At 44.6% G+C, this 23,239-nt stretch overlaps 1 protein-coding gene across 2 annotated transcripts in view; it reads right to left on the bottom strand.

Annotated features, from left to right (window-relative positions):
* Positions 1-23,239, bottom strand: part of UBR4 (ubiquitin protein ligase E3 component n-recognin 4) — a 139,185-nt gene that overhangs the window by 28,766 nt on the left and 87,180 nt on the right. For both annotated transcript variants that reach the window (XM_021706503.1, XM_008073544.2), the window contains 24 exons: positions 22,910-23,119; positions 22,470-22,619; positions 21,008-21,235; positions 19,509-19,587; positions 18,751-18,996; positions 17,762-17,930; positions 17,125-17,269; positions 16,127-16,212; positions 15,256-15,343; positions 14,501-14,694; positions 12,415-12,654; positions 11,821-11,959; positions 11,004-11,129; positions 10,759-10,887; positions 9,361-9,704; positions 7,595-7,685; positions 7,174-7,258; positions 6,888-7,015; positions 3,679-3,808; positions 3,412-3,569; positions 2,567-2,676; positions 1,906-2,047; positions 1,166-1,247; positions 659-832 (listed from right to left, as the gene is read on the bottom strand). In XM_021706503.1, the coding sequence (XP_021562178.1) occupies positions 659-832; positions 1,166-1,247; positions 1,906-2,047; positions 2,567-2,676; positions 3,412-3,569; positions 3,679-3,808; positions 6,888-7,015; positions 7,174-7,258; positions 7,595-7,685; positions 9,361-9,704; positions 10,759-10,887; positions 11,004-11,129; positions 11,821-11,959; positions 12,415-12,654; positions 14,501-14,694; positions 15,256-15,343; positions 16,127-16,212; positions 17,125-17,269; positions 17,762-17,930; positions 18,751-18,996; positions 19,509-19,587; positions 21,008-21,235; positions 22,470-22,619; positions 22,910-23,119 (3,673 nt within the window). The remainder of the gene's footprint in view (positions 1-658; positions 833-1,165; positions 1,248-1,905; positions 2,048-2,566; positions 2,677-3,411; positions 3,570-3,678; positions 3,809-6,887; positions 7,016-7,173; positions 7,259-7,594; positions 7,686-9,360; positions 9,705-10,758; positions 10,888-11,003; positions 11,130-11,820; positions 11,960-12,414; positions 12,655-14,500; positions 14,695-15,255; positions 15,344-16,126; positions 16,213-17,124; positions 17,270-17,761; positions 17,931-18,750; positions 18,997-19,508; positions 19,588-21,007; positions 21,236-22,469; positions 22,620-22,909; positions 23,120-23,239) is intronic.

Here is a 23,239-nt window from a genome sequence, read left to right on the forward strand (position 1 = left end):
GTCAAAAATCAGAAAAGACAACAAGACTTAAGGCACCATGAGTAAGAGCCATAATAATAGCAGAAGCAGGCCCAGAAATATGTCACATTCTAGAATTATCAGACACACATATGTTTAATATGCTTAAAGGTCATAAAAGAGATGGGAAACATGAATAAAAAACAAGAAACTAAAAACTAACTACAAGAACTCAATGAGCAGATTAACTAGACTACACATAGTGGAAAATTAATGAATTGAAGAAATTGTCCAAAATGCAGTGTAAATATAGAGATGAACACTATGAGAGATGGAGAGACATGAATGACAGAGTGAAAAGGGAATTTCATAAGGAAAAGAGAGAGAATGCAGCTGAGGCAATTAAAAAGATAATGGCTGAGAATTTTCCAGACTCATGGAAGATACCAATCTGAGAACCTGACCTCTTCCTGCTCTAAGAGCTCAACATGAAAAGTCCAAATTGATGAAGCACAGCTCTAGAATTTACAACACCAGGAGCCAACACTCTCTTGAGAGATGAGACTCTCTCCTTGAATGTGGGGAGATGTTAGCCATCCCTCCTCTGGCTCTGCGGAACTGGGGGATGTCAGATGAATGCACCAGCCAGCCCCTGAAGGGACATGTGAGTCTTGGGCACTAGGCTGCTAGGCAGTGCTACCTGTGGTCATGTCCTCCAGCATCTCCAGCAGCATGTCCTGCGTCTCATCAATCAGCTTGGTTCTCTGTACTACCAGCTTTCGCAAGCACAGATATCCATTCAGTACAGTACCCACCAAGCGACTTTTAAAGTGTCTTTTGATGGATTCCACCTCAACAAAGGAGGAGAGAAGGCCTGTGGGGACAAGAAAAAGTTGCTGTGAGATCTCTGGATAAGAATAAAAATAAGGAAGGTCTGTCTTCAAAAGATTAAGAGCAATTCAAAAAGCAGGGAGAATCTATCTTTGTGCAGGGCACAATGCAGGTGCTCAATAAACTGAACTGGTCAATAGCAAAGAGAAGTTCAAAAAATGTAAACCCATCAATGAAGAGAAAAATGCAGAGCTAAAATCTACATAGTGGTCAATACAAGAGGGAAGAAAATCAATCCAGCATCCAAGTAACTAAAAGTCAGTCCCTAAAACATGCCCAGAGGGCCCTAAATGAAGGGCCAGATGGCTCTCTCTACCTGTGAGACTTTTAAGGGCATAGCCCTGCTGCAGATCCGTGCTCAGGGTAGCCTCCTCCAGGGCCAGCAAGCGGGCTATTTCCTGTGGATAACGAATACAATCAATGTGACAGCACTGCCAAGAATACCAGTTACCTCTACCACTGTCCCAGGAGCTTGCAGCATCAAGCAGATACTCGGTAGTGACATCTTCTTATTCTAGCCCTTGTAGAACTCCTTTCCAAGAAGCCAAGTTCAGTTGTGATGTTGTTAAGGATGGCTTAAAAAGCGTAAACAGCTGGGCTCGGTGGCTCAGCCTGTAATCCTGCGCCTTGGGAGGCTGAGGTGAGTGGATTGCCTGAGCCCGTGGGTTCGAGACCCGCCTGGGCAACATGGCGAGACCTCATCTCTACAATAAGTCAAAAATTAGCCGGGCATGGTAGCATACGCCTGTAGTTCCAGCTACTTAGAAGGCTGAGGTGGAAGGATCATGGGACTCAGCAGGTCGAGGCTGCAGTGGCCCGGAACGGCCACTGCACTCCAGTCTAGGTGACAGAGTGAGACTCCAACTCAAAAAAAAAAAAGTGTAAACAACCTGAATGCCCCCAAGAGACTGCCATCACCACATAATAAATAGTCAGAAAAATAATATTTTTCACCAAATATCTTTTCTCAAAAAAACAATACGGTGAAGTTTATACCAGAGTACAATGACAGGAGAATCAGGGAAGGGGACTCTCCAGGGCAGTGAGGTGGGACACCTTGGTGATGAGGTTGCCCACATAGGGCAGGACTCCCCGAGCAGCCAAGTAGACTTTCCAGTGGGAGGAAGTGATGAGCTTCTGGTAGAGAGCCAAGTACTCAGCCGCACACTCCCCAGCTATGCTCAGCTCATCCAGGTAACTGCCAGAAAGAGGAACAGAGTACTCACTAGTCAAGAACTCTAACAGTTCTGATGGTTCCAAGAGCTCCCTTTTCTCCTTCCATCTTTCCTAACTTCTGCTATCTGTCTTCTCCCTCCTCCTTCCAGAGGGGCATCTGAAAAAGCCCCAAACTACCACTGGAGAATTCCCCATACCTGAGAAGAATTCAGAGCACAGCACAGGAATGAATGTCACAGACTCTAACCATTCATATGCTAACACTTATTGCTATAAGAAGATTAAATGAGGTAATGCATGCCAAGCATTTATGTGCTCATAAGATCTCAATAAATATTAGCTGCTGCTGTTGCACTACTACTACTATCAATAAAATTCGGCTTTTTAACACTTTATTATTTCTGGGTCTTCTACATGGAATTAGAAAGTTATGGACCACACAGACATGCCTCCCAACATCCTGATTTTTGGAACCCCTGGCGAAGAGGGAGAGGCTCTCATGAAATCCAACCACCCTTCCCTTTCCACCCCCAAATGGTACCTGGTGAGGAGATCGAGGACCTGCTGCTTGCGGCTGGGAACAGTGGCTAGCGCCTCCACAATGGTACAGGCTGCCTGTCGTGCAGCCTGGGTCGCTGGAGTGAAGAGCACCTGCAGGAGAGGGGAGAGGAGAGGCCCTGGGCTCAGATGACTCCCTGTCTCACCAGACCCCCAGCAGGGCAGAGTCAACTGCCACCCATTCAGGAGAAGTCCTCTGGGAACCTCTCTAGGAAAAGGTTATAGGTAAGTATCACCACTAACACAATATCCGACTGTTGGAGCCTAGGAAAGAGGCTGCTAAAGAGTCTTTCTTCTTCATGGAGATTTCTCCAAGAAACTTGGAGAATATACCTAAGATAAAGGAAGTAGGAAAAAAAAACAAGCAGGGATCTTCCTTAGCAAAGACTTTGATAATTGTGGGGGGGCACTTATATGCTAAATACTGTCATTTAACATACACCAAATATTTCTCACTTATCATCTAAGGGGACAAATAGAGTAATATATAGTTACTTCAATCCTTTAAAACATTAGCTAGAAAGAAGAGGGAGGGAAGGCTAGTGGAAGATGTGAAAGATGGAAGGAGAAGAGGGAACTGAAGTTGTCAGGGAAGAGAATAGAGTGCACAAGCAGCTCAACAAGAAAGGCAGAAAAAGTTTTTTGGCCAGTCCACCATGCTGGTGGCTGCAACCAAGAACTTCTACCTACTTCCTGTTTGAAAAGAAATAAGAAAAGCAGAGAGAAAGAAGAGAAGGCAGAATAGACACGTGGCAGGGGGCAGAAATGCACTGCTCAGCATGTGGAGCCAGGGTGCAGTGGCCGAGGGCCCAGGAGACAGCCACTTACCTGCCGCAGCCAGTTGTTATGCCCCAGTTTGAGATCCAAGGGGGAAGTCCTCTTTCCCCGACGACTCAGGAACTGTTTCCACCTCCACACGTACTTCTCAGTCAAATAGAGATGGCGGAGCTCTGATTTGCTGGGGGCTTTCCCATTGCCATCTATCCCTACAAGGCCAAAGGTGGCAAGGACAGGTAGGTAAAAGAGTGACAGAAAGTGGGGTGTCAGGATAGAGGCAGGGTGAGTGGTTCCCATGTCTTAAAGAGACAGACACACCTCTGATTGGAAGGCACTTCTTCCAGGCCTCATAGGATGCCTTGGGATCTCTCTTGAGCCACAGCTGAGCCTGAGCATGGATCTCGTTGCAGTACGGCTTCACTGTGGTGAGGGCCTCAACAGGGACATCCTGGAGGAGGCGAGTAGGGCAAGGTGAGCATGTGAAAGCACACCTGAGTCAAGCACCAATGGAGAGGCACTGGCACTCAGAGGGGCAATGTGCAAAGGTGAGAGCAGGAGGGTCACCATGCATATCTTTTATGCCCAAACGTGAATTCCTGGTAAACTATTCTGATCTAATTTACCAGAAGCATCTCCACGCTGAGCTTAAGGTTACTGATTTCTATTGTGCAGGAGGAGCTGTAGCTGGTTTCCTACAGACAATCCTATCACCATACACTAATTCTATCCCATGGCTGATTTGCAGTTTCCCAAAGCACAAATCTTCAAGGGGTCAGGGGTGGCTCTGGAATCTAAAGAGCCTAACTAGCCAGAGCCCATCTATGCAACATAGAACCAGATGGTACTCTAAGTCAGCAGTGCACAAACTTGCTTTATGCCTCAATATTATTGAGGACTTCAAAAATCTTTTGTTTGTGTGGTTATATCTATCAATATTTACCATGTTAAAAATTAAAACAGAAATTAAGACATTTATTAATTAATTTAAATATATGGATAAATACATTACTTGCCAACCTAAATAACATTTTTTATATTTTTCAAAACAAAATAATTTAAAGAAAGGAGTGGCACCATTTTATATTTTTGACAATCATTTAATGACTGCCTTAATAAGACATCTGGATTCTCCTATGTGCTTCTACATTCAAACTGCCATGTTACATTGTTTTGGCTGAAGCATATGAAACAATCTGGTCCCATACAGATATATAGTTAGAAAAGGGAAGAATATTCTAACAGCTTTATCAACTAATTGTGGGCATTTTTACATTGACAGTACATCAAAACTCAACAAATTGCAAGTTTTAAAAAATTAGCTGTAAGGAGGACTCTGAAACCCTGTCAATAAACTTTTCATAGTCCTTTACACTAAAATCCATCTTTTATCCAGTATGATACTGTAACATCATACATCCAAGAATTGGTCATTCTTGGAGTTATGTCAGTTCTTCTTAAAGCTCACTTAATTCATTGTTGAAGAAAATGTCTGCCAAGCACCCTCATGGAACACCCGCACTCTGCCAGTCAGCCGTGCCTTCAAGCACCAACGGGGGCGATGTGGAAAACAGTGGCTCAGCTCGTATCACTCACAGCCCACAAGCACTTTCCTCAGGACTACCACTGGACTTGGGGTATGGCAGAGGTGCTTTTTGTGTACTTCCCATTTTGTCACACTGATTAGTACTTGGCCAGGTGCAGTGGCTCGTACCTTCAATCCCAGCACTTTGGGAGGCCAAGATGGAATGACTGCTTGAGCCCAGGAGTTCGAGACCAGCCTGGGCAACATAGTGAGACCTTGTCTCTACAGGGAAATCAAGAAATTAGCCAGGTGTGGTGGCATGCCTGCAGTTCCTGCTACTTGGGAGGCTGAGACAGAAGGATCACCTGAGACTAGGAGGTAGAGGCTGTTCATGCCACTGCACTGCAGCATGAGTGACAAAGTGAGATCTCAACTCAAAAAAAAAAGTTAGTACTCAAGAGTAGAGATTTGATAACATTAATTTATACTGGTTCATCAAGGACATTCTTGATAAAAATGCATAGCAGAAAAGAACTCCTGGTACAGCTGGGGCCACCAACTAGTCATGCTAAGTCACCAGCAGTTGCACCAGTATTAAAGGTTTTGCAACATCAGCATAAACATCAAGAGAGTAAAAAGGGCAAATAATGTCTTAGAATAATTAAGAAAATACTTTGTTTTCACAGATTTCCTGAAAGTCTTGGGAACACCCGGGGGTCTGTGGGCCAAATTTTGAGAATCGCTGCTCTCCTGAGGTTAAACCTGAGCAAAATTCAGTGCACAGAGAGCAAGTACTTGTGAAAACCTCCCTTCCTCACACTGTGGAAACAATGATGGTGATGAGGGGAGGAGTTTCCTCTTTTGAATCAATAGCTGATTTTATTTGCTGAGAATCAGCTCTGAGGGGAAATAATCCTTCACTGTAGGGAAGGAAGGAGGGTACTCTCTTTTCTGAGGACTGTCTGGGCAGTCCAGGACAAGAAACACAGTAAACCGTTCAACACCCAGCTTCCTCCCTAACCATAACCCCCAGTACGTAGCATTCAGAAAGTAATTTTCCTGCCACGAGGACCATTCCCCTACTAAGGGATGGCCTATCAGATGGAGCAGAAATCAGAATGCTCCAAGGCCCAACCCAGGGTAGGTAGAGGCAGACAGCCTCAGGCATGACCAGGAGAATTACAGCCTGTACAATTTACAAGCTGGTATAAGCCAAGTTCACCTGTGGCTCAGCTACGATTTTATTTTAGGATGAAAATTTGGCTGTGTTTACTCACTTAATAATTTATTAAGCAATCACTATATGCTAGACTATGTTATATACTAGACTTAAAAAGACAATCCTGAATTCAAAAAGCTAACAGATATCCTAATGGAGAACTAGATCTTCTAAGAAATAGTTAACAAAGTGAAGAAGAACATTCTAGGCAGACATAATAGCATATAGCCACAGCTAACATTAAGAACTAACTTAGGCAGACACTGTTCTGAACACCTGATCTGCATTAAGTCATTTATTTTCCACAACACTTCAAGGCAGAAACTGTATTGTCATTTTGTAGATGGGGAAATGGAGGAACATAAGAAACTTGGCCAAGGCCACAATGCTAGTAAATTGAAGAGCTGGGATTTGAACTCAGAAAGTCTGCTTCAGACCTTAGGATTTACACTACTGCATAATATTGCATGTGCAAAGGCACAAGGGCAGGAAAGAACACAACACTTTCTGCAAGCTGTAAGTCATTTGATGTGACTGGAGAAAGAAACAGTACACAGTTAGCCACTTTGCTCTATGTTTTGTATTTTCGTGTTTATTTTACTCTAAACTTCCTTCTCAAAAATCCCAAGCCATCTCTCTGAATTAAGGCAGATGTAGCACTGCTGCCCAGCCAGGTCAGTGATTCAAGGTAAGGCAGAGACCGCGGGAGGCAGGGCACAGCTGGCCAGGGAATGAAGAGGGCTGCCGCCCTGTCTTTGCGCCTCAGACCCCCACTTGGCCCAGTACCTTGTTCTTCTTGCTGGTTGGAGCAGGTGGTTTAATCAACTTCTGCAAGATCCGCAGGCACATGAGGGTAATGTTCTCAACAACCACAGGAGTCTTAATGTTCACAGCCATGAGGAAAAGGCTGAGAGCTAGGGATGGCCAGGAACGGCAGAGTCAGAATCACAAATACACCACACCTGCTCTGGCAGAGCCGCCCAAGTGTCAGTTTCCCTCTGCCCCTCCCACTCTGCTGCCAGGACTGCACCTTGGAGCTTCCTTTCCTTTCTCTGAAAAACCCCTCACTCACCACAGCGTAACCGGAGCTCCCAGCAGCTGTCCTCCTTCGAGATAGAATCTGTCAGCAACAGCATTTCATACTGAAGGCTACTTGCCTAGAAGGCCAACAGGAAGGAAAGTGAGTAGAGAAGGGTCAGTCCAAACACTGAGTTTAGGTCTGAGCTCCAATCCAAGAACTCTTAACTAAAACTTCTGAGCATAGGCAGGCCCATCAGAGAGATGAGAAAGAGAGACAGAGAGAAAGAGACAGAGAAGGAGAGAGAGAAATATCCTCTGTGCTCTAGGCTCTAGCCTGGGAAAACCATTCTGGGAAGTGAGCTCTGCAAATGTGCAGCTTCTCCCCTTCTCACCTCCCAAGACTGGAGGGGGAAGCGGGGGGACACACAAGGAGTGTGAGGAAGGAACCACAGAGGATGGCTAGGCCTGCTCACCAGATCAGGATTGGCCCAGTGGCCTTTCAGGGCTGTGGAGACTTTGCCAATAATCAGGTCGTTCATTTGCTGGGTGGCTTCTGGATTGTCTCTGGGGAGGCAAAGAAATAGTCCGTTATTCAAAATCGGTTGTGGTTCTCCTTTCTAGCTAAAGGAGTCAGAGAAAATGAAATCTATGTCTAGGACTACCCGACCCCCAATTTTCTACTTCTTTCCCAGGAGTTTAGCCTCACAAAACCCTGATCTGTAATAAAAACGGGCATGTCACAGCCACTTTGCCTGGGAACAGACATTAAATGAGGGAAGAGCAGCACCAACGTACGGAGTCCACGTCCCAGGCTGCAGAGTCCCCAGGTGCTGTCTGGTTGTGTCACAGTCTCTAAAACCTAGGAGTCTACCCTCAGTCTTGGTCACAACTCTTTCCTTGTCTTCCTCATCTGCCTCCATGTCATTGCCCACAAGGTTCCCACATTTTCATCTATGTCCCTTTGTAATAATGGCCCTTATTAATAATAACAAAACGCATAAACCAGACCAGGCCACTCATCTGCTTCCTGACACACTCTGAATAAGACCCAAAGTCTTCTGCTGGCCTACAAGTACCTATGGAATCTGGACCCGCCCACCCTGTGCAAATCTTCCTCCCCTTTGTTTTCCCCACTGCATCCTTCCCTCTCCAGCTACACGGGCCTCCTTGTCACTCCCCAGCACTCCTGGCAGGCACCTGTCTCTCAGTTCTCCACTTGCTGCTTCCTAGGCATACAGCTCACTGCCAAGACATTGGCATGGCTCATTCCCTTTCTTCTCACAGGTCTTTGCTCAAGTATCACCTCCTCGAAGAAATCCTCCTTGACTACCTTGTCCAAAATAGCAAGCCCTCCTGTATTCAGGGTTGCCACCTCTGCTTTACTTTTCTTCACAATCTGATTTCCTGGTATCATACTGTTTATTTGTTTAGTGCAATTCTCCCCATCTAGAATATAAGCCACACAAAGGCAGGGACTTTATTTCATTTACCACTGTATCCCCAGAGTCTATAGCACTGCCTGGCCTTCAGCAGATGCTTAATAAATACTTGTTAAATGAGTGAGTAAATAATATAGCAAGTAACACTTATCAAGCACCTAACATGTTCCAGAATTTATGCCACATACTCAGTAAATAATCCATATAAAGCTGTGGGTGCAAGATCTGGAAAACACTAAGTACTCAACAAACACGAGTCATTATTTACGGAATATTTCATCTATATTCATCACAAGCCTTTAAGGTACTTACTATTATCAGTATTTTTCAAATGAGAAAAACGCAGGCTTAGAGAAATCAAGTAATTTGTCCAAGGCATGTAGCACAAGGTATCAGATAAGAAGCCTGAGTCTTTGCAATCCAGAGTCCAAGTTCTTAATCCCTAAGCCCCACTGCTCCACTGTCTTCTTCCACGCTAGCCTTTCTTGAGTCCAAGTGCCCAGACCCTCCCTTCCTTCCCTCACCAGGACTCAGGGACAGTTGCCTGAGAACACTACAGTGGAACCAAGAAAGTACAGCCAAATTACCATTTACAGGGAAACCTGGATTTCAATGCTCCCCAGTGTACTCACCCATACCCTGTATATCTTCCTATTTTTTCATCTGTTATAAGTTATCTAACCTGTTTGCCAGTCAGAAGCACAATTCTGCACACCCTCCAATGCTCCCAGTATCACTGCTGCTACCAACCCCAGTGTTAGAGGAATCATGAGACCCATAATTACGGTTCAGGCTCTGACCGAGTCAAGAGGCACATGAGCTGGCGGACCTCCTCTCGCATAGACGCAGCCCCTCGGCGAAGATTGTAATCAAAGAGCTCCCGAATAAGGCCCTGGGAGACAAGGATGTGCCTCAGGGCTGGGTTGGTGGCCAGAGCTCGAAGTAGTGTGATACAATGTTCTGTGACAGCTGAGGCGCAGCCATAGCACTTGGTGGAGGAGGTGTGGCCACAGCCTAAGACAGACAAGGCGCGGTACTGGCTGGCAGTAAACGTGGGCTGCACAGAGGTCCGGGATAATTTGGTGGCTGCTTCCCTTTGCTGCAGGTCATATTCCAACAACTCTTTACGTGAAGCAAAAACTTTCTAAGAACAAAAAGGCAAAAATAAAACTAGCAATTAAAATAAGGAGATAAAGGAAAATTAGTTCTGCTTTGAAAAATGCTTGACACACATTACAGAGGTATAATCGAACCTTCTCAATAACCCTACCAGTTATTTTATCCCCATTTTACAGAGAAGGAAACTGAAGCTTGGCTTTATCAAAGTAAGTGGCACAGTCAGAATTCAGACTCAGATCATAGGCTCATGCTCTTAACTCCCATAAAACAAAGAAGGTCAGAAACATATGCATATGTAGCGAAGATGGTACACCAGCAATTTGGGCTGCTGGAGGGTAGGTAACCTGGCTGTTCTCCCTGTATGAGGCACCCCTGTCTTTGGCCAGCCTCTCATCTCATGGAGATTAGATCTGTGACAATCCAATGGACACACGGGCCACTCTGGTTGATTGCAGTTGGTATGCCCTTACCCTACAGCCTACAAACATGGCATATCAAAAACAGGGAACAGTATTTTGGTACCCAACTTTTTTTTTTTTTTTTTTGAGTTGGAGTCTCACTCTGTCGCCCAGACTGGAGTGCAGTGGCCACTCCCGGCCACCGCAGCCTCGACCTGCTGGGTTCCGGCGATCCTTCCGCCTCAGCCTTCTAAGTAGCTGGAACTACAGGCGCATGCTAGCAGCCCGGCTGATTTTTTGATTTATTGTAGAGATGAGGTCTCGCTGCCCAGGCGGGTCTCGAACCCGCAGGCTCAGGCAATCCACCAACGGCACCCAACTTTTAAAAACCAGTAACCCCTCTACTAAAAGATGAGTTGATAATGGCCAAGAAAAACAGATCTAGGTTCACTTCCCACTGCCAATATACTCAGTTTTCTAGCATGAACTCAGCTGTCTGACCAGTGCCAGAAACCGCAGCAGGAGGGGAGCTGTTAGGACAGATACCTGACCAGCCTTTCAACAGGACTAAGCAAGCCCAACACCAAGAATTGAACTGCTGGATGAGGGCAACAGGACCTCACAGAAAACATCAATAGCACTTGGACAAAACACATTTGAGAGCTGCTCCCCATTCTCCACCTGGATGATTTTGGAGAGTTCATCAAAAGAGTTCTTGCAGTCTCCACAGTACTCCTGAGCCAACTGCAGGATGTAACGATTCACACTGGCTGAAGTGGAGCTGATGCCCCCTGCTGTTCCTGAGTCATCCTGCAATCCCAAGAGGTAAGTTGTCAGACTTCCACCCTAAGATGATCTCACCCGGGGGCAGTCTTCTAATCGTGACCCAACACCTTCTCTAAAGGCCCCTTCTAGCTTGGGATTACCTGCGGCTTTTCTGGAGCGGCCTCGTTCACTCTGCAGAGCAGGTTCTCCAGCTGTGGCCGGTGTCCCATCAGCTGATGATACACTCGGTCAGCTTTGTCCAGAAGTGTATTGATGTTGGATACAGCCTAGACAGGAAAACAGACCTTCCCTGAGTAATCCTAACTGCTAACCATGTTCCTAAGCATTTCCTACAGGTCAGGCACTGTGTTTCATACATTATCTCTGAACTTCACAATAATCCTGTGAGGTAGGTCTATTGTTTTTAATAACATACAACATACCTATATGATATATATAATAATATACAGTGCCGAGAGAAGTAATTTATGCCAGGTCACACAAGTATTAAAAAGCTCAACTGGAATTAAAACTTTTGTCCTTCTGACTCTCAGTTAAATGTTCTTTTGTCATCCCAAGAGGTTTCCCCCTTTTCACGGCCCTTTAATATCTAAACCCCCATGTTATGCTGACTGGGAACTAGCCCCTGGACAAGGGAAAGGCCAGCAGCTTCTAATAAGAAGCAATCTATGAAGTGTAAACAGGCCAAGTCATTCAACTTTTTTTGCCCTTCCAAATCTGAAGTTATTTGCACCTTGAGATACTCTAGTTTCATTACCAAGCAATACTTCTCCAAAATCCTATGCAAAACACAGGTTCCAATATGCTACTCTGTTTTCTCCCATAAGCTGGGCCTTGAAACTCAAGCAGAGTTGAGGAAGGCTTGAGTTAGAAGGAAAAGCACACTAGACTGCACCAGCTCAGCCCAAAGTACAGATCAAGGCCATGACCCTGAGTCTAGGCTGGACCCAGCCTCACCTTCTTCCTGTCTTCTTCATTCTCAATGGGATCCACTGCACAGCAAGGCTTGGCATACAGCATGAAGTCAAAGCGAGCATATTTACAGAAGCCACAGGCATTGCAGAGGAAGGGATCCTTTTCATCATAGTTGATGGATCTGAAAAATCAAGGTGTTTGGGTCAGTGGGGCAACAGAAGTCGGGTGGAGTAGGGATGACTCTGAGGAGATGGACTGCGGCACATCCATACTCTGGAAACTACTGCAGAGACTATAGAAGGGACAGTAACGAATGACTTAAGTAAGTAGGTAACAAGAAAGGAATATTCAGAACTTAGGAATCTCCCTCCCAGCCCAAGACCCCTGCCACAGGACACACACACACACACACACACACACACACACACACACACACACACACGAGCATGTGCACATGCGTACACAAACACACCCCAGTCTTCCCCCTCCCTCTCTGCTCTTGAACCCACTCTACATACCCATAATCCTTTAAATATCATAAGGGCACCAGACATTGAAATTGCCCACACTGAGACTATTGAAGAAAAATATAAGGTAAGTGTACAGCCCTGGCCTGAAGGATGACCAGTGGCTTACCTGCATTTGTGACACTGGTACACATTCTCTCCACAGTTACCACAGACCCCTGGGTTGGCAGGGACTGAGGCACTACAGCGTGGGCACTGCAGCGTCTCTGTGGAGGCCTGGTAGTTTTCATAGAAGTCTGCAAACTCAATCATCAGGTTGGAGGCCACGATGGGCAATGGCAGGTCGATCTTCACCTCTGTCTGCCCAGGGGTCAGCTGAACCTTCTTGGCTTTGTGCCAGCGAGCTGGCCTAGGAGAGACAGACGGCCTGAGATCCCCTAATTTAACCTCAGTGATGATGGTCTGATGAGATGAAGACAAGGACTATGCTATGTATTTTCTAAGGCAATTATATGGTTACTCCAAGGAAAATAAAACTGGCAAATAACAGCAAGCTAATTTTTTAAAAAATGTCTACTATCTTTTCTCTTTAAAAAAAAAATAGAATACAAGTGCCTTAAGCTATTATACACAATACGTTTTGATATTCCAGAAAAACAACAGAAGTACCTAACAAGGGAAGACATTACTCTAAAAGTATGACACACCGAAGCCTGTAAGAGGTATAGTAAGGAAAACCAGCCAGTTCCCATCCTGACAACAATCTTGGAAGAATGAAGCTAAATTGCTTTAGAGAGGCAGAAGAACAAAGCCAGGGTCCAGGCTCTTTATGTCTAAGTAAAGACATAAAGAGAAAGGCACATAATAATTTCAGGGTGATTATATTAATACAATTTGAGCTAATGTTTACTGAGAATTTGCTATATGCTAGGCTCTGTTCTCAGCGCTTACTACATACAAATTCATTTAATCCTAAAAATAACACCCTGAAGGCAGGAACCCACCTACATCTTATAGTTACCAAAACTGAGGTTAAATAACTTCTCCAGTGTCACAGAGCTAGGCAAGTGAACCCACACAGTCTACCTGTAGCTGTGCTAACTCAACACAATAAAACATTAAATCTGCCTCCTCTGGGGGGGAATGGATCATCCTAATGGGCAGCTTTTACTTTAAGGTCACCAATATTAAACTCTGATTTTCCAAGGAAAAAGAGAAAAATTCCTTTAGGTAGAGCTCCTGGCCAGTTGTTGATGTTGGTACTCTAGCTTTGTTCTGTCTCTTGGAACAAGAGCAATACTTCCATTCTGTGTGCAGAACAGCACTGCAAGTCTCAATATCCAAGCAGCACCTGCCTATGTTCTATCCAATAGCAATGCCTGAGAGTTCAACAAAAAGAGATCTATCTCTGTGAAAGTCAGCACTATAACCCATGCTAGTGCCTCTCTTGGCCTGTATATAACATGTTCTGATTCAGACACTGAATGCACAGGCTAGGAAGATCAAATCAGCAGATAATGGAAGGGAAGGCACCATGCAGAAATGGAAGGAATGTATACTAGGGAAACTTCTTGGGAAACTCTATGAGTAAAAAGCATAGTTGTCTTAATCCAAGAAATGACAACTACTTCCCAACATAGAAGGTTTAACAAGCCGGGCTTGGTGGCTCAGCCTGTAATCCCTCGCTTGGGGAGGCTGAGGTGAGTGGATTGCCTAAGCATGCGGATTCGAGACCCGCCTGGGCAACTTGGTGAGACCTCATCTCTACAATAAATCAAAAATTAGCTGGGCGTGGTAGCGCGTGCCTGTAGTTCCAGCTACTTGGAAGGCTGAGGCGGAAGGATTGCCTGAGCCCAGCGGGTTGAGGCTCCCGGCCACTGCACTCCAAATCTGGGTGAAAGAGTGAGATTCCAACTCAAAAAAAAAAAAAAAAGGTTTAACAATAGAATAGTACTGCTCTAGTTAATATGGGCACAAGATGTTTGGAAGCCACTCGCTCAGCTTCCCCTCCCTGGGCAGGCTGTTGAGCATCCATAGATCCCTAGGGCCCTAATGGACTAATTTAAAAATAAATTCTATCAACATCCATAGGAGCTGGTATTTCTCTTTTGTCCCTTGGTCATGAATGAAGTGGCTAAGAGGACATATAAGGCCTCTAGGGATGTGCTACTTTACCCCATTCCAGGAACCAAAGCCAGCAACCAGCGTTGAGCCTGACAAACCTGCTGCCCCTCCCCAAACCTGAAAACCCGTACTTGTTTTTCAATTCCACGATGGCCTGCACAGTTCGGTTGTTATAGTACAGGTTGATAGTCCGCACCATCTTGGTTCGTTTCAGATCCCCAATTTTCACTGTCACTTTGCTGATGGTGTGACTGCCAATGAGCTTCACAACCTGTTGGGTGGTGGTGTACCGTGTGTCCACTTTAATGGAAGACAGCTTGATATACTAAAGAGAAGAGTACACAACAGTATTATTTCAAGATTTATCCTGCCGTCTTAAAAATTGATCCATGTGCCGGACTCGGTGGCTCAGCCTGTAATCCCATGCCTTTGGGAGGCTGAGGTGAGTGAATTGCCTGAGCCCGCGGGTTCGAGACCCACCTGGGCAGCGAGACCTCATCTCTACAATAAATCAAAAAATCAGCCGGGCGTGGTAGCGCATGCCTGTAATTCCGGCTACTTGGAAGGCTGAGGTGGAAGGATCACTGGAGCCCAGCAGGCGAGGCTGCGGTGGCCGGGAGCGGCCACTGCACTCCAGTCTGGGCGACTGAGTGAGACTCCAACTCAAAAAAAAAAAAAAAACAAAAAAAAAAATTCATCCATGTAATCCATTCTTCAACCATGGATGAAGTTTCTATTTAAGGTAACAAATGCGATAGATAAAGAGTCATACTATTGGTGACCAACCATTAGGAGATGAACGTCTATGTTTAACAATTCATCCTGGAAACAAGAAACCCACTGATCTAAAAGCCTTGGGACTGTCCAAGTTAAAGATACTACTTACACAGAATGGCACTTCTGGATTATTGCATACCAGGCAGGGATCACTCTCTAGGTAATAGCCATCAAACTCCACCAAGCCAGACAATGTGCTAAGGAAAACAAAAACAATCTTAGCATATGGAAAGAGTGAGACTTCAACTCAAAAAAAAAAAGAAAAAAGAAATTTTCATTTTAGCCAGCACTGAGCTTCCCAAAGAAGCTATGACAAAGCCATAGCTCCATATCCCCTACAAGTAAGACCTTCTAGTGAGAACACAAGGAAATAGGAGAAATCCCAATACGGTTTAGAAGTCACAGGAAGGAAATTTTTCAACTACTTGACCTTAGATGTTTCCTATCTCTAAGCAATGCTTCAGAGGAATCCCAAAATGCATTAAAATTTGACTCAAGAGTCACAATTAAATTTACTAAAAATCACTGAACTGTACATTTAAAATAGGTGGATCTTGTAGTAATATAAATTATACCTCAATAAAGGTTTTTTTTCTTAAAGAATAGTCACTTCTAAACCAGGAAAACAAACCATAATTTTAACTACTTAAAAAAGTTAAAAACAAAAACTCTTTAAAAGTTCAAAAATTTTTTTTTCTAAAAAGAGAAAGACATTTTTCTATAAATTTACTTTATCTTATTTAGACTTAAGCCCTTGGAACTTTTTATATAACAGCTTACCAAACCCTGCATTCAGCAGTTACATTTTGAGTACCTTCTATGTGCAAGGCCCTGGGCTACAAAGGGATTCAGAGATGAACCAGACAGGTTCACTGTGCTCCAGCACCATATCAATTCATAAGGTAAGAGTTAGCAGCATGCAATAGCAACACAGAACTTTGACTGAGCTTCCAATAGGTAGAAAGCAAAACAAAGCTCACTTATAAATGTTAGAGTTGGGGTGGTTGGTAAGAATATGGTTTTGAGTCCTCAGAATCTCCACAGCCTTCTGTGAATACTCCTTCAACTGAAACAGAATTCAGCAAAGAAACATAGTTAAAGTCCAAGGGAAAGTATTACTGGGAAAGACTTTTGTCTTTTGTTCTCTAACTGAAGACTGCCTTAAAAGTACCAAATTTCTCAGTCCCCATTCAGAATCATAGAAAGCCAGGCCTAATTTCTTATCTTAGAATGGATTCGACCTCCATTGGAAGTTTCCCACAATCTTCGTAACAGGTACTTTTCCAAACTTGTGAAGGAAGACCATTTTCACTCTTATGGAGAAGCCTTGAAATGGTTATCTAACTCTAGAAACATCTCCTGGCATATAATCAGGACATGCAGTAAAACTAGGAACACTCTCTTCCAAGCAACTCCAATGAGTTATAACTTCTTTCTCTACCTGACCTACTTCTTCTGGCTAAGCCAAATTCAGATTGTACTTATTTGCTAGTGTATATCCCCTATATGATATAAGTATTGGGAGTGCTTAACAAGAAATGTAAAACTAGATACATTTAAAAGAGATTTCCAGCTGGGCATGGTGGCTCACATCTGTAATCCCAGCACTTTGGAAGGCAGAGGTGAGAGAATAGCCTGAGTCCAGGGGTTCGAGACCAGCCTGGGCAACTTGGCAAGACCTCGTCTCTACAATAAATAAAAAAATTCAGTCAGGCATAATGGAACACGCTTGTAGTTCCAGCTACTTGGAAGGCTGAGATGGAAGGACTGCCTGAACCCAGCAGGCCGAGACTACGGTGGCTGTGAGCATGCCATGTACTTCAACCTGAGTGATAGAGTGAAACTCCAACTCAAAAAAAAAAAAAAAGAGATTTCCTATATGGAACCTCCTATCTGAGTTGCTCATAATGTTCTTAACACAAGAGAAAAATGCCTAAATATGGCAAGTCAGCCTCTCTGACCATAAAACAACTGTTACCTTTTTCTCTGTTTGTGGAGTTTTCAAGGAGAAATACCCTAGTAGATCCACAAACTGGGCTGCCTTACGACCATAGGCTGGGAGTTCTGGCCATATGGACCACATCAAATCTAGCAGAAGCTCCTGTTGAGATTTGCTGGAGTTTCTGTAGATAAATGACAGCTCATATTACCAAACAGCAGAAAATCCTGAGGCACCTTTATCAATCAGCAAGGCCCACTATTGTTTTTGGATATGTACTTATATTCCCCACAACTATGAGTTTGGAATGGTTTTGTTACTCTTTTAACAACTAGTCCTAACAGATGTAGCATAGTCATTTGCTGTCTTCAGGAGGTAGTCTATTCCCATCATGCAATGCTACTCCAGAGCAGAAATTTGAGCTCTTTAGCCTAGAAGAGTCAAGTCTGGTCATTTTACGAACTTCAAAAAATAGTCTTCTGAATGAAAAACAGATGAGCTCTTGCCTATGACATTAGTTTAGTGGCTAAAAAGTAGACAGCAATGAAGAAGATTCAGGCTGGTGTAAAAATGGACATTGTGACCATGAGTATGTAACATAAAACCAAAACACAACTACATCATGCATCCTTGTCCCACACCCACGCAGACCCACCAGACCAAGCCCCAGGCCTACCTGTAGATGTGTAGTGTCAGGCAGTGGGCCTGCCAGCGCACTGAGGAAGAATTGGACTCTAACAGGAAGCAACGCAGAAACTGGATCAGGGTCTCCTTATCAGCAAATTTGTTCAGCTGGTTCACCAGAGCTGTGCACAACTGGTCCTCCTGGCTGCCTGAGCTCTCACCTGCAAGACCAAGGTAGGACTGAGAGCTGAAGTTTAGGAAGAAGACTCCCAGGGTCCTAAAGTCTCAGCTACCAGATGGAAAGAGAGGGAGTTCTATCCGTTTCTAAAAGTTTCTACTAAATGGTTATATTTTGCAAAACAATTTTCAGGTATTAACTGGGGGACAATATAGTTTGGCCCCATGTGAGACATACATGTGGCACTGGTGGTACAGTGGTGAGCCCAACTGCCTTCCAAACCAAACATACACTAATACCATCAAAAAAACAAAGATATAGTGCCTAAATAAGCCTGGCACTGAACAAATATAGTCACACTGGAGGAGAAATTTCCTCTCAAAATTTGCCATCTCCAACTGTCAACACTACTACAGTCCTACACAGAGACATCAGATCATTAACTAGGGAATGTGAACCACCACCATTGCTCTCAACCCTGACACCTGTCACAGGTCTCCATGAACCATGAAAAGTCATGAAACTGATGGTAAGTGCTAACACTTGAAGAGCATTTCCCTTAACTCTGACAAAGACTCCACAGAGTAGGTGTTACTATTTCACAGTATGAGAAACTTGGCCTACTAAAAATGTTCAATACACTTTGACCTTTCTTATTACTGTCACTTGGTATGAGAAGTCATACTGTTTAAGGTGTCACCTTCAATATAACTGAAAATGAGACCAAAGTAGACAAAAAGCACCTGGATTTTGGGTCGCCTGTAAATCAGGATAAAAGACCTTTCAGAACAGAATAAATCACGTGCTCCAACAGAGATTTACACACATCATTGTAGTAACCACAACAAGAGGGTGACCCTTACCATCTTTCTCCTTTTCTTTTTCTTCTTTCTTGCTCTTTTTGGTGGAAGACTTGGATTGTGTTGTGGCTTGTCCAGAACCAGCAGCCACGGGGGCTGAGGAGGAAGAAGCACTGGAGGATCCTGCAGAGGTCGCCAGCGCAGCAAGCACTTTGCTGCCACAAAGAGCACAGGAGAGCAGCTGCAGCAGCACCGGAGACACGCCTTCATCCACGAGGAAACTGACTTGGAGGAGGAAGTACAGGACAGCTGTAGGCAGAAGAGATGGAGGTTCAGCTCTAAAATGACTACAACTAGACTTTAACACAAGTTTAAGAGCAACTTCTCTATACAGCCAAGACTGCCCTATTTGTACCAGCTTTCTTTTCCAAGTTCTCTTTGCTGGATGTTGCAAACAAGAAGTTATATGTTTCGTGGAAATCTCTGAAAAGCATTATAACAACTACATACAGATGGGATCCAGCCCCCAATCTTCTGAATAGACTCCACCTCCTCCTCTTTAGCTTCTTGACACAACCTGAAAGTCAGATACCCCTACTTTGTGCTTCCATATCACCCCAAATTTTGGCTATCAGCCTTTATCACTCTTCTAAGTTTTTACTTGTCTTTACAAGATAGAGTTCTGTCTATATTATCTTGCTCATGGCTGTATCTCTAGCATCCAGTTCAGTACTTAGCACACAGTAGGCCTCAGCAGATATTTCTTGAAGAAATGAATGACTGAATGAATAACAGCAACCAAAAGGAACAGCATCGCTTACAGTCGTCTTTGATACAGAATTTTTGCCAGTTGATGGTTCGCTGGGCAGCAATCTCTGCACAGGCTTTAAGGTGCTCCATCTGAAATGGGAACCAATTGTGGGAAATGAGTAACTCCACCAAGATGCCCAAACAAGCAACAACTGCTGCCTGGAGTGGTCATCATCCTGGCTTTGGACTGCAAACTGAACATGGCCTTCTGTGCAAGGCAAGTGCTCGTCGAGATGTCTGGTGAGCCTGGGACCAGGGCCCACACACTACTGTAGCTCTTACTGAGCCTGCCTTTGTTCTATTCCCCACCACGTAAGCCCTCCGTTTGCAGGAAACATTCAGATACTCAATAAGGCAGTAGCAAAGATAGGCCATGACCTGAGAAACTATAATTGAGTTTTTTTCTCTTGCTACAAAAACGAAAGTAAGGACACTACATGAGCAAGTTAATGTCACTAATGTTAAAAATGCTCTTTCTACGGCCAGGCGCAGTGGCTCATGCCTGTAGCCTGTAATCCTAGCACTTTGAGAGGCCGAAGCAAGAAGATTGCTTGAGCCCAGGAGTTTGAGACCAACCTAGGCAACATAGCAAGACTTCACCTCTACAAAAGATTAAAAAATGAGCCAGGTGAGGTGGCAAGAGTCTGCAGTCCCAGGCTACTTGGGAGGCTGAGGTGGAAGGATCACCTGAGCCCAGGAGGTCAAGGCTGTGGTAAGCAGTGATCGTGCCACTGCACTCCAACTTTGGCAAAAGAGTGAGACCCCAACTCAAAAAAAGATGTTCTTTCTACATTACTCGCATGCAAAATATTCAATTTACTTTCTTTAGTTCAAACAGTTTCTCTTTAGGCAATAATACATTTTTATATTCCAACCTTCACCATTTACTTAGTATTCACAGGCAAAAACCAGAGATGCACAATTATGTTGATCCCGTCCATGATATGAGCAAATGGCACTGGTAAGCTCAAAAGCCGGGCTCGGTGGCTCAGCCTGTAATCCCGCACTTTGGGAGGCTGAGGTGAGTGGACTGCCTGAGCCCATGGGTTCGATACCCGCCTGGGCAACTTGGCGAGACCTCATCTCTACAGTAAATCAAAAAACTAGCTGGGTGTGGTAGCACATGCCTGTAGTTCCAGCTACTTGGAAGGCTGAGGTGGAAGGATTGCCGGCGCCCAGCAGGTGAGGCTGCGGTGGCCAGGAGCATGCCACTGCACTTCAGTCTGGGTGACAGAGTGAGACTCCAACTCAAAAAAAAAAAGAAGCTCAAGTTATCTGTCTCACAGTGGAGGAACCATTGCCAGGTGAGGAAGGAGTGCTGAGGGGGAAATCCCAGACCCAAAAGCCAACTACAGCAACCAGTCAAGGGTTATGGACTTAGCCTGATCTCAACGCTAACCATGACGGTCTCTAACTAGTGACAAGCCCTACACTGCTCCAGCCTATCACTTCTTTTGCTGAGCCTCATCACATGCCCTCCCCCTGCCCTACCAGGTCCCAGTCCTCGTACCAGGCTGATGAGTGTGTCATACTGCAAGGCGGAGCCTGAGCTGGCTGTAACCACACTTGCCCGAAGGAATATCCCCTGCTCTTCTAGCAGTTTCTTGATCCCACGCACGTGGGAATCCAGGGTGTGCAAATCCCGGAGCTGACGGTACTTCTCCTTTGATCCACAGATGAAGAGCAGAAGTTTGCGGACTTGACGGCGCACAAATGGAGTCTGCTGGATCATCAGGTACTTGAGGAAACAACACAAAGAATAAATGACTCTGGGACTGTATCTGTACCAACTTGGCACTTGCCTGTAGCCTGTAATCCTAGCACTTTGGATTGAATAACAGTTTTAATGAACCGTTATTCAAATCTGGTGAGAAACATAAACCAAGCTATATCCTCTTGGCCAACTCAGCCTCTGCTAAAATTAAGTGTTCTTTAAAGAGACCAGGAGAAAGAAAAGAAAAATCAAAGAAGAAAATAGCATTATTCACACTCCTCTTCCTTGAGCCTTTAGGAATCTATAGAGAAGTTGGCCTCTACTCCAGCCCACCCAAAGGGACAATGTAAAGAAAAAAAAAAATCCAAATTTCTTTTTCAGGTAAAAGAGTCAGGGAAAGGGTAGAGTTGGGTTGGTACAACTATACAAGTCAAGATCATCATTTGAGGTTTGCTAATAGATTACTCGTCCCAGAGTTAATCTAGCTCATGCTTGCTGTGCTGTTTTATCAAGCTATTGTCTCTCAGCTCCTAGTATGTCCACCCATCCCCTGCCCCTGAACACCTAGTCTAGAATTATGCTAACTGTACTGCTTCTTTGTCAGCTGGCTCCCTCTTAGGTGCTGCCAACAGGGAGGGAAACTGGCAGCTGAAGGAAGAAGGGGCTTGCTTCTTCCCATCTGCCTAAAGTCCTAACAACAGCCCTGTACCCTGGCAGCTCCAGTCAGTTCTAATCATCAACTTCTTTCAGTGCTTCCAGAATCAACCACATCTCATCTCTGCAGAGCATCCCTTCTGCAGAGAGCTACATTCCACATCTGCTGACCTCTTCTCTTCACACAGGGTTACCAATAGCTGCTTTGTGTAGTTACCATTCCTAGGTTACCTCAGTGTCTCCTTTTCACCTTTTTGATTCTCCAACAATTATTTAACCAATTCCCTATTTTGAAATCTCTGTTAAATAACTAGTATACTTTCTATTTTGCTGATAGCACCTGCGTTATTAAGCTTGCCCATTGTCCCCACGTGGGGAAAGTGAAACATACAGAATCAGAAACTAAAGCAGATGGCTTGCTTTGATATACATCTTCAAGTTTCACCATATAGTAGATTCCAGAAGGGCAAAACCATGACTCAAAAGGGTAAGAGGGACTCTGCACAGGGAAATACTGAATGAAGGTGAGGAAGAAAGGGGCCCACAGAGGTGACTGCAGACGTGTCTTCGCCTTGACAGGCACACCACTGAGACCTTCACTTACCTCAGAGAGAAAGTAGAACCACGAATGGTCAAAGACAGGAGGTGGGATTCGAGAATTTGTGTCAGCGATCTTTTTGATCTGGTATGGGAGCCTCAGTACCATCTCTGTTAGAAGCTGAGTATAGGCCTCAAACACATCAGCAGCATGACCCTGAGAGGAGAACATCTGCATGAGAACTTGTGATTGCCATTTTATCCCCCATGACCACAATGAAGAAAAAGCCTAGCTCACTGCTCAGTAGGCATACTGCATGTTGGGTTGATAAAGAGTGCTGATAAAAAGCGGTCATTTATTAGATCATGCTGAGATTAAAATCCCCCAACGAACACCAGCTCCTTTCTGTGGCTCCTCACCCTTGGCTCCTTTAGCTTTACTCACTGAGAGTAGAGAGAAGAGTGCTATGGACAAGAGATAGGAACATTTTCAGGGAAAGAGCTCACCTTCACATACTGACGGAGAAAGAATGGGCTCATGTCGGGTGGGGAAGAAGTAGTATGTGGTTTCAGCAACTGGCTGGTAGCCACAGGCTCCTCATCATTCTGTTGACTCTTCCAATATTCCAGCAGTGATTTGAGCACATGCAGGCAGTAGTCCACAGCCCCAGAGCTCAGCAGGGCTGCTGCTGTGGCACTGGAGATGAGGGAAGATGACTGGGAGAAAAATATACAGATGGTAAAATAGCTTGTAAAAACAGTGTGAAACAGTGGGTGTTAGAGGGAAGGAAACATAATAGTCTTAGCTATTATAGAAGTGAGCGAAATAGTCTTTTA

Source organism: Carlito syrichta, unplaced genomic scaffold (genome assembly GCF_000164805.1).
Source record: "Carlito syrichta isolate Samal-C Ts95f unplaced genomic scaffold, Tarsius_syrichta-2.0.1 Scaffold115711, whole genome shotgun sequence".
In the NCBI taxonomy this organism is placed as follows: domain Eukaryota; kingdom Metazoa; phylum Chordata; class Mammalia; order Primates; family Tarsiidae; genus Carlito; species Carlito syrichta.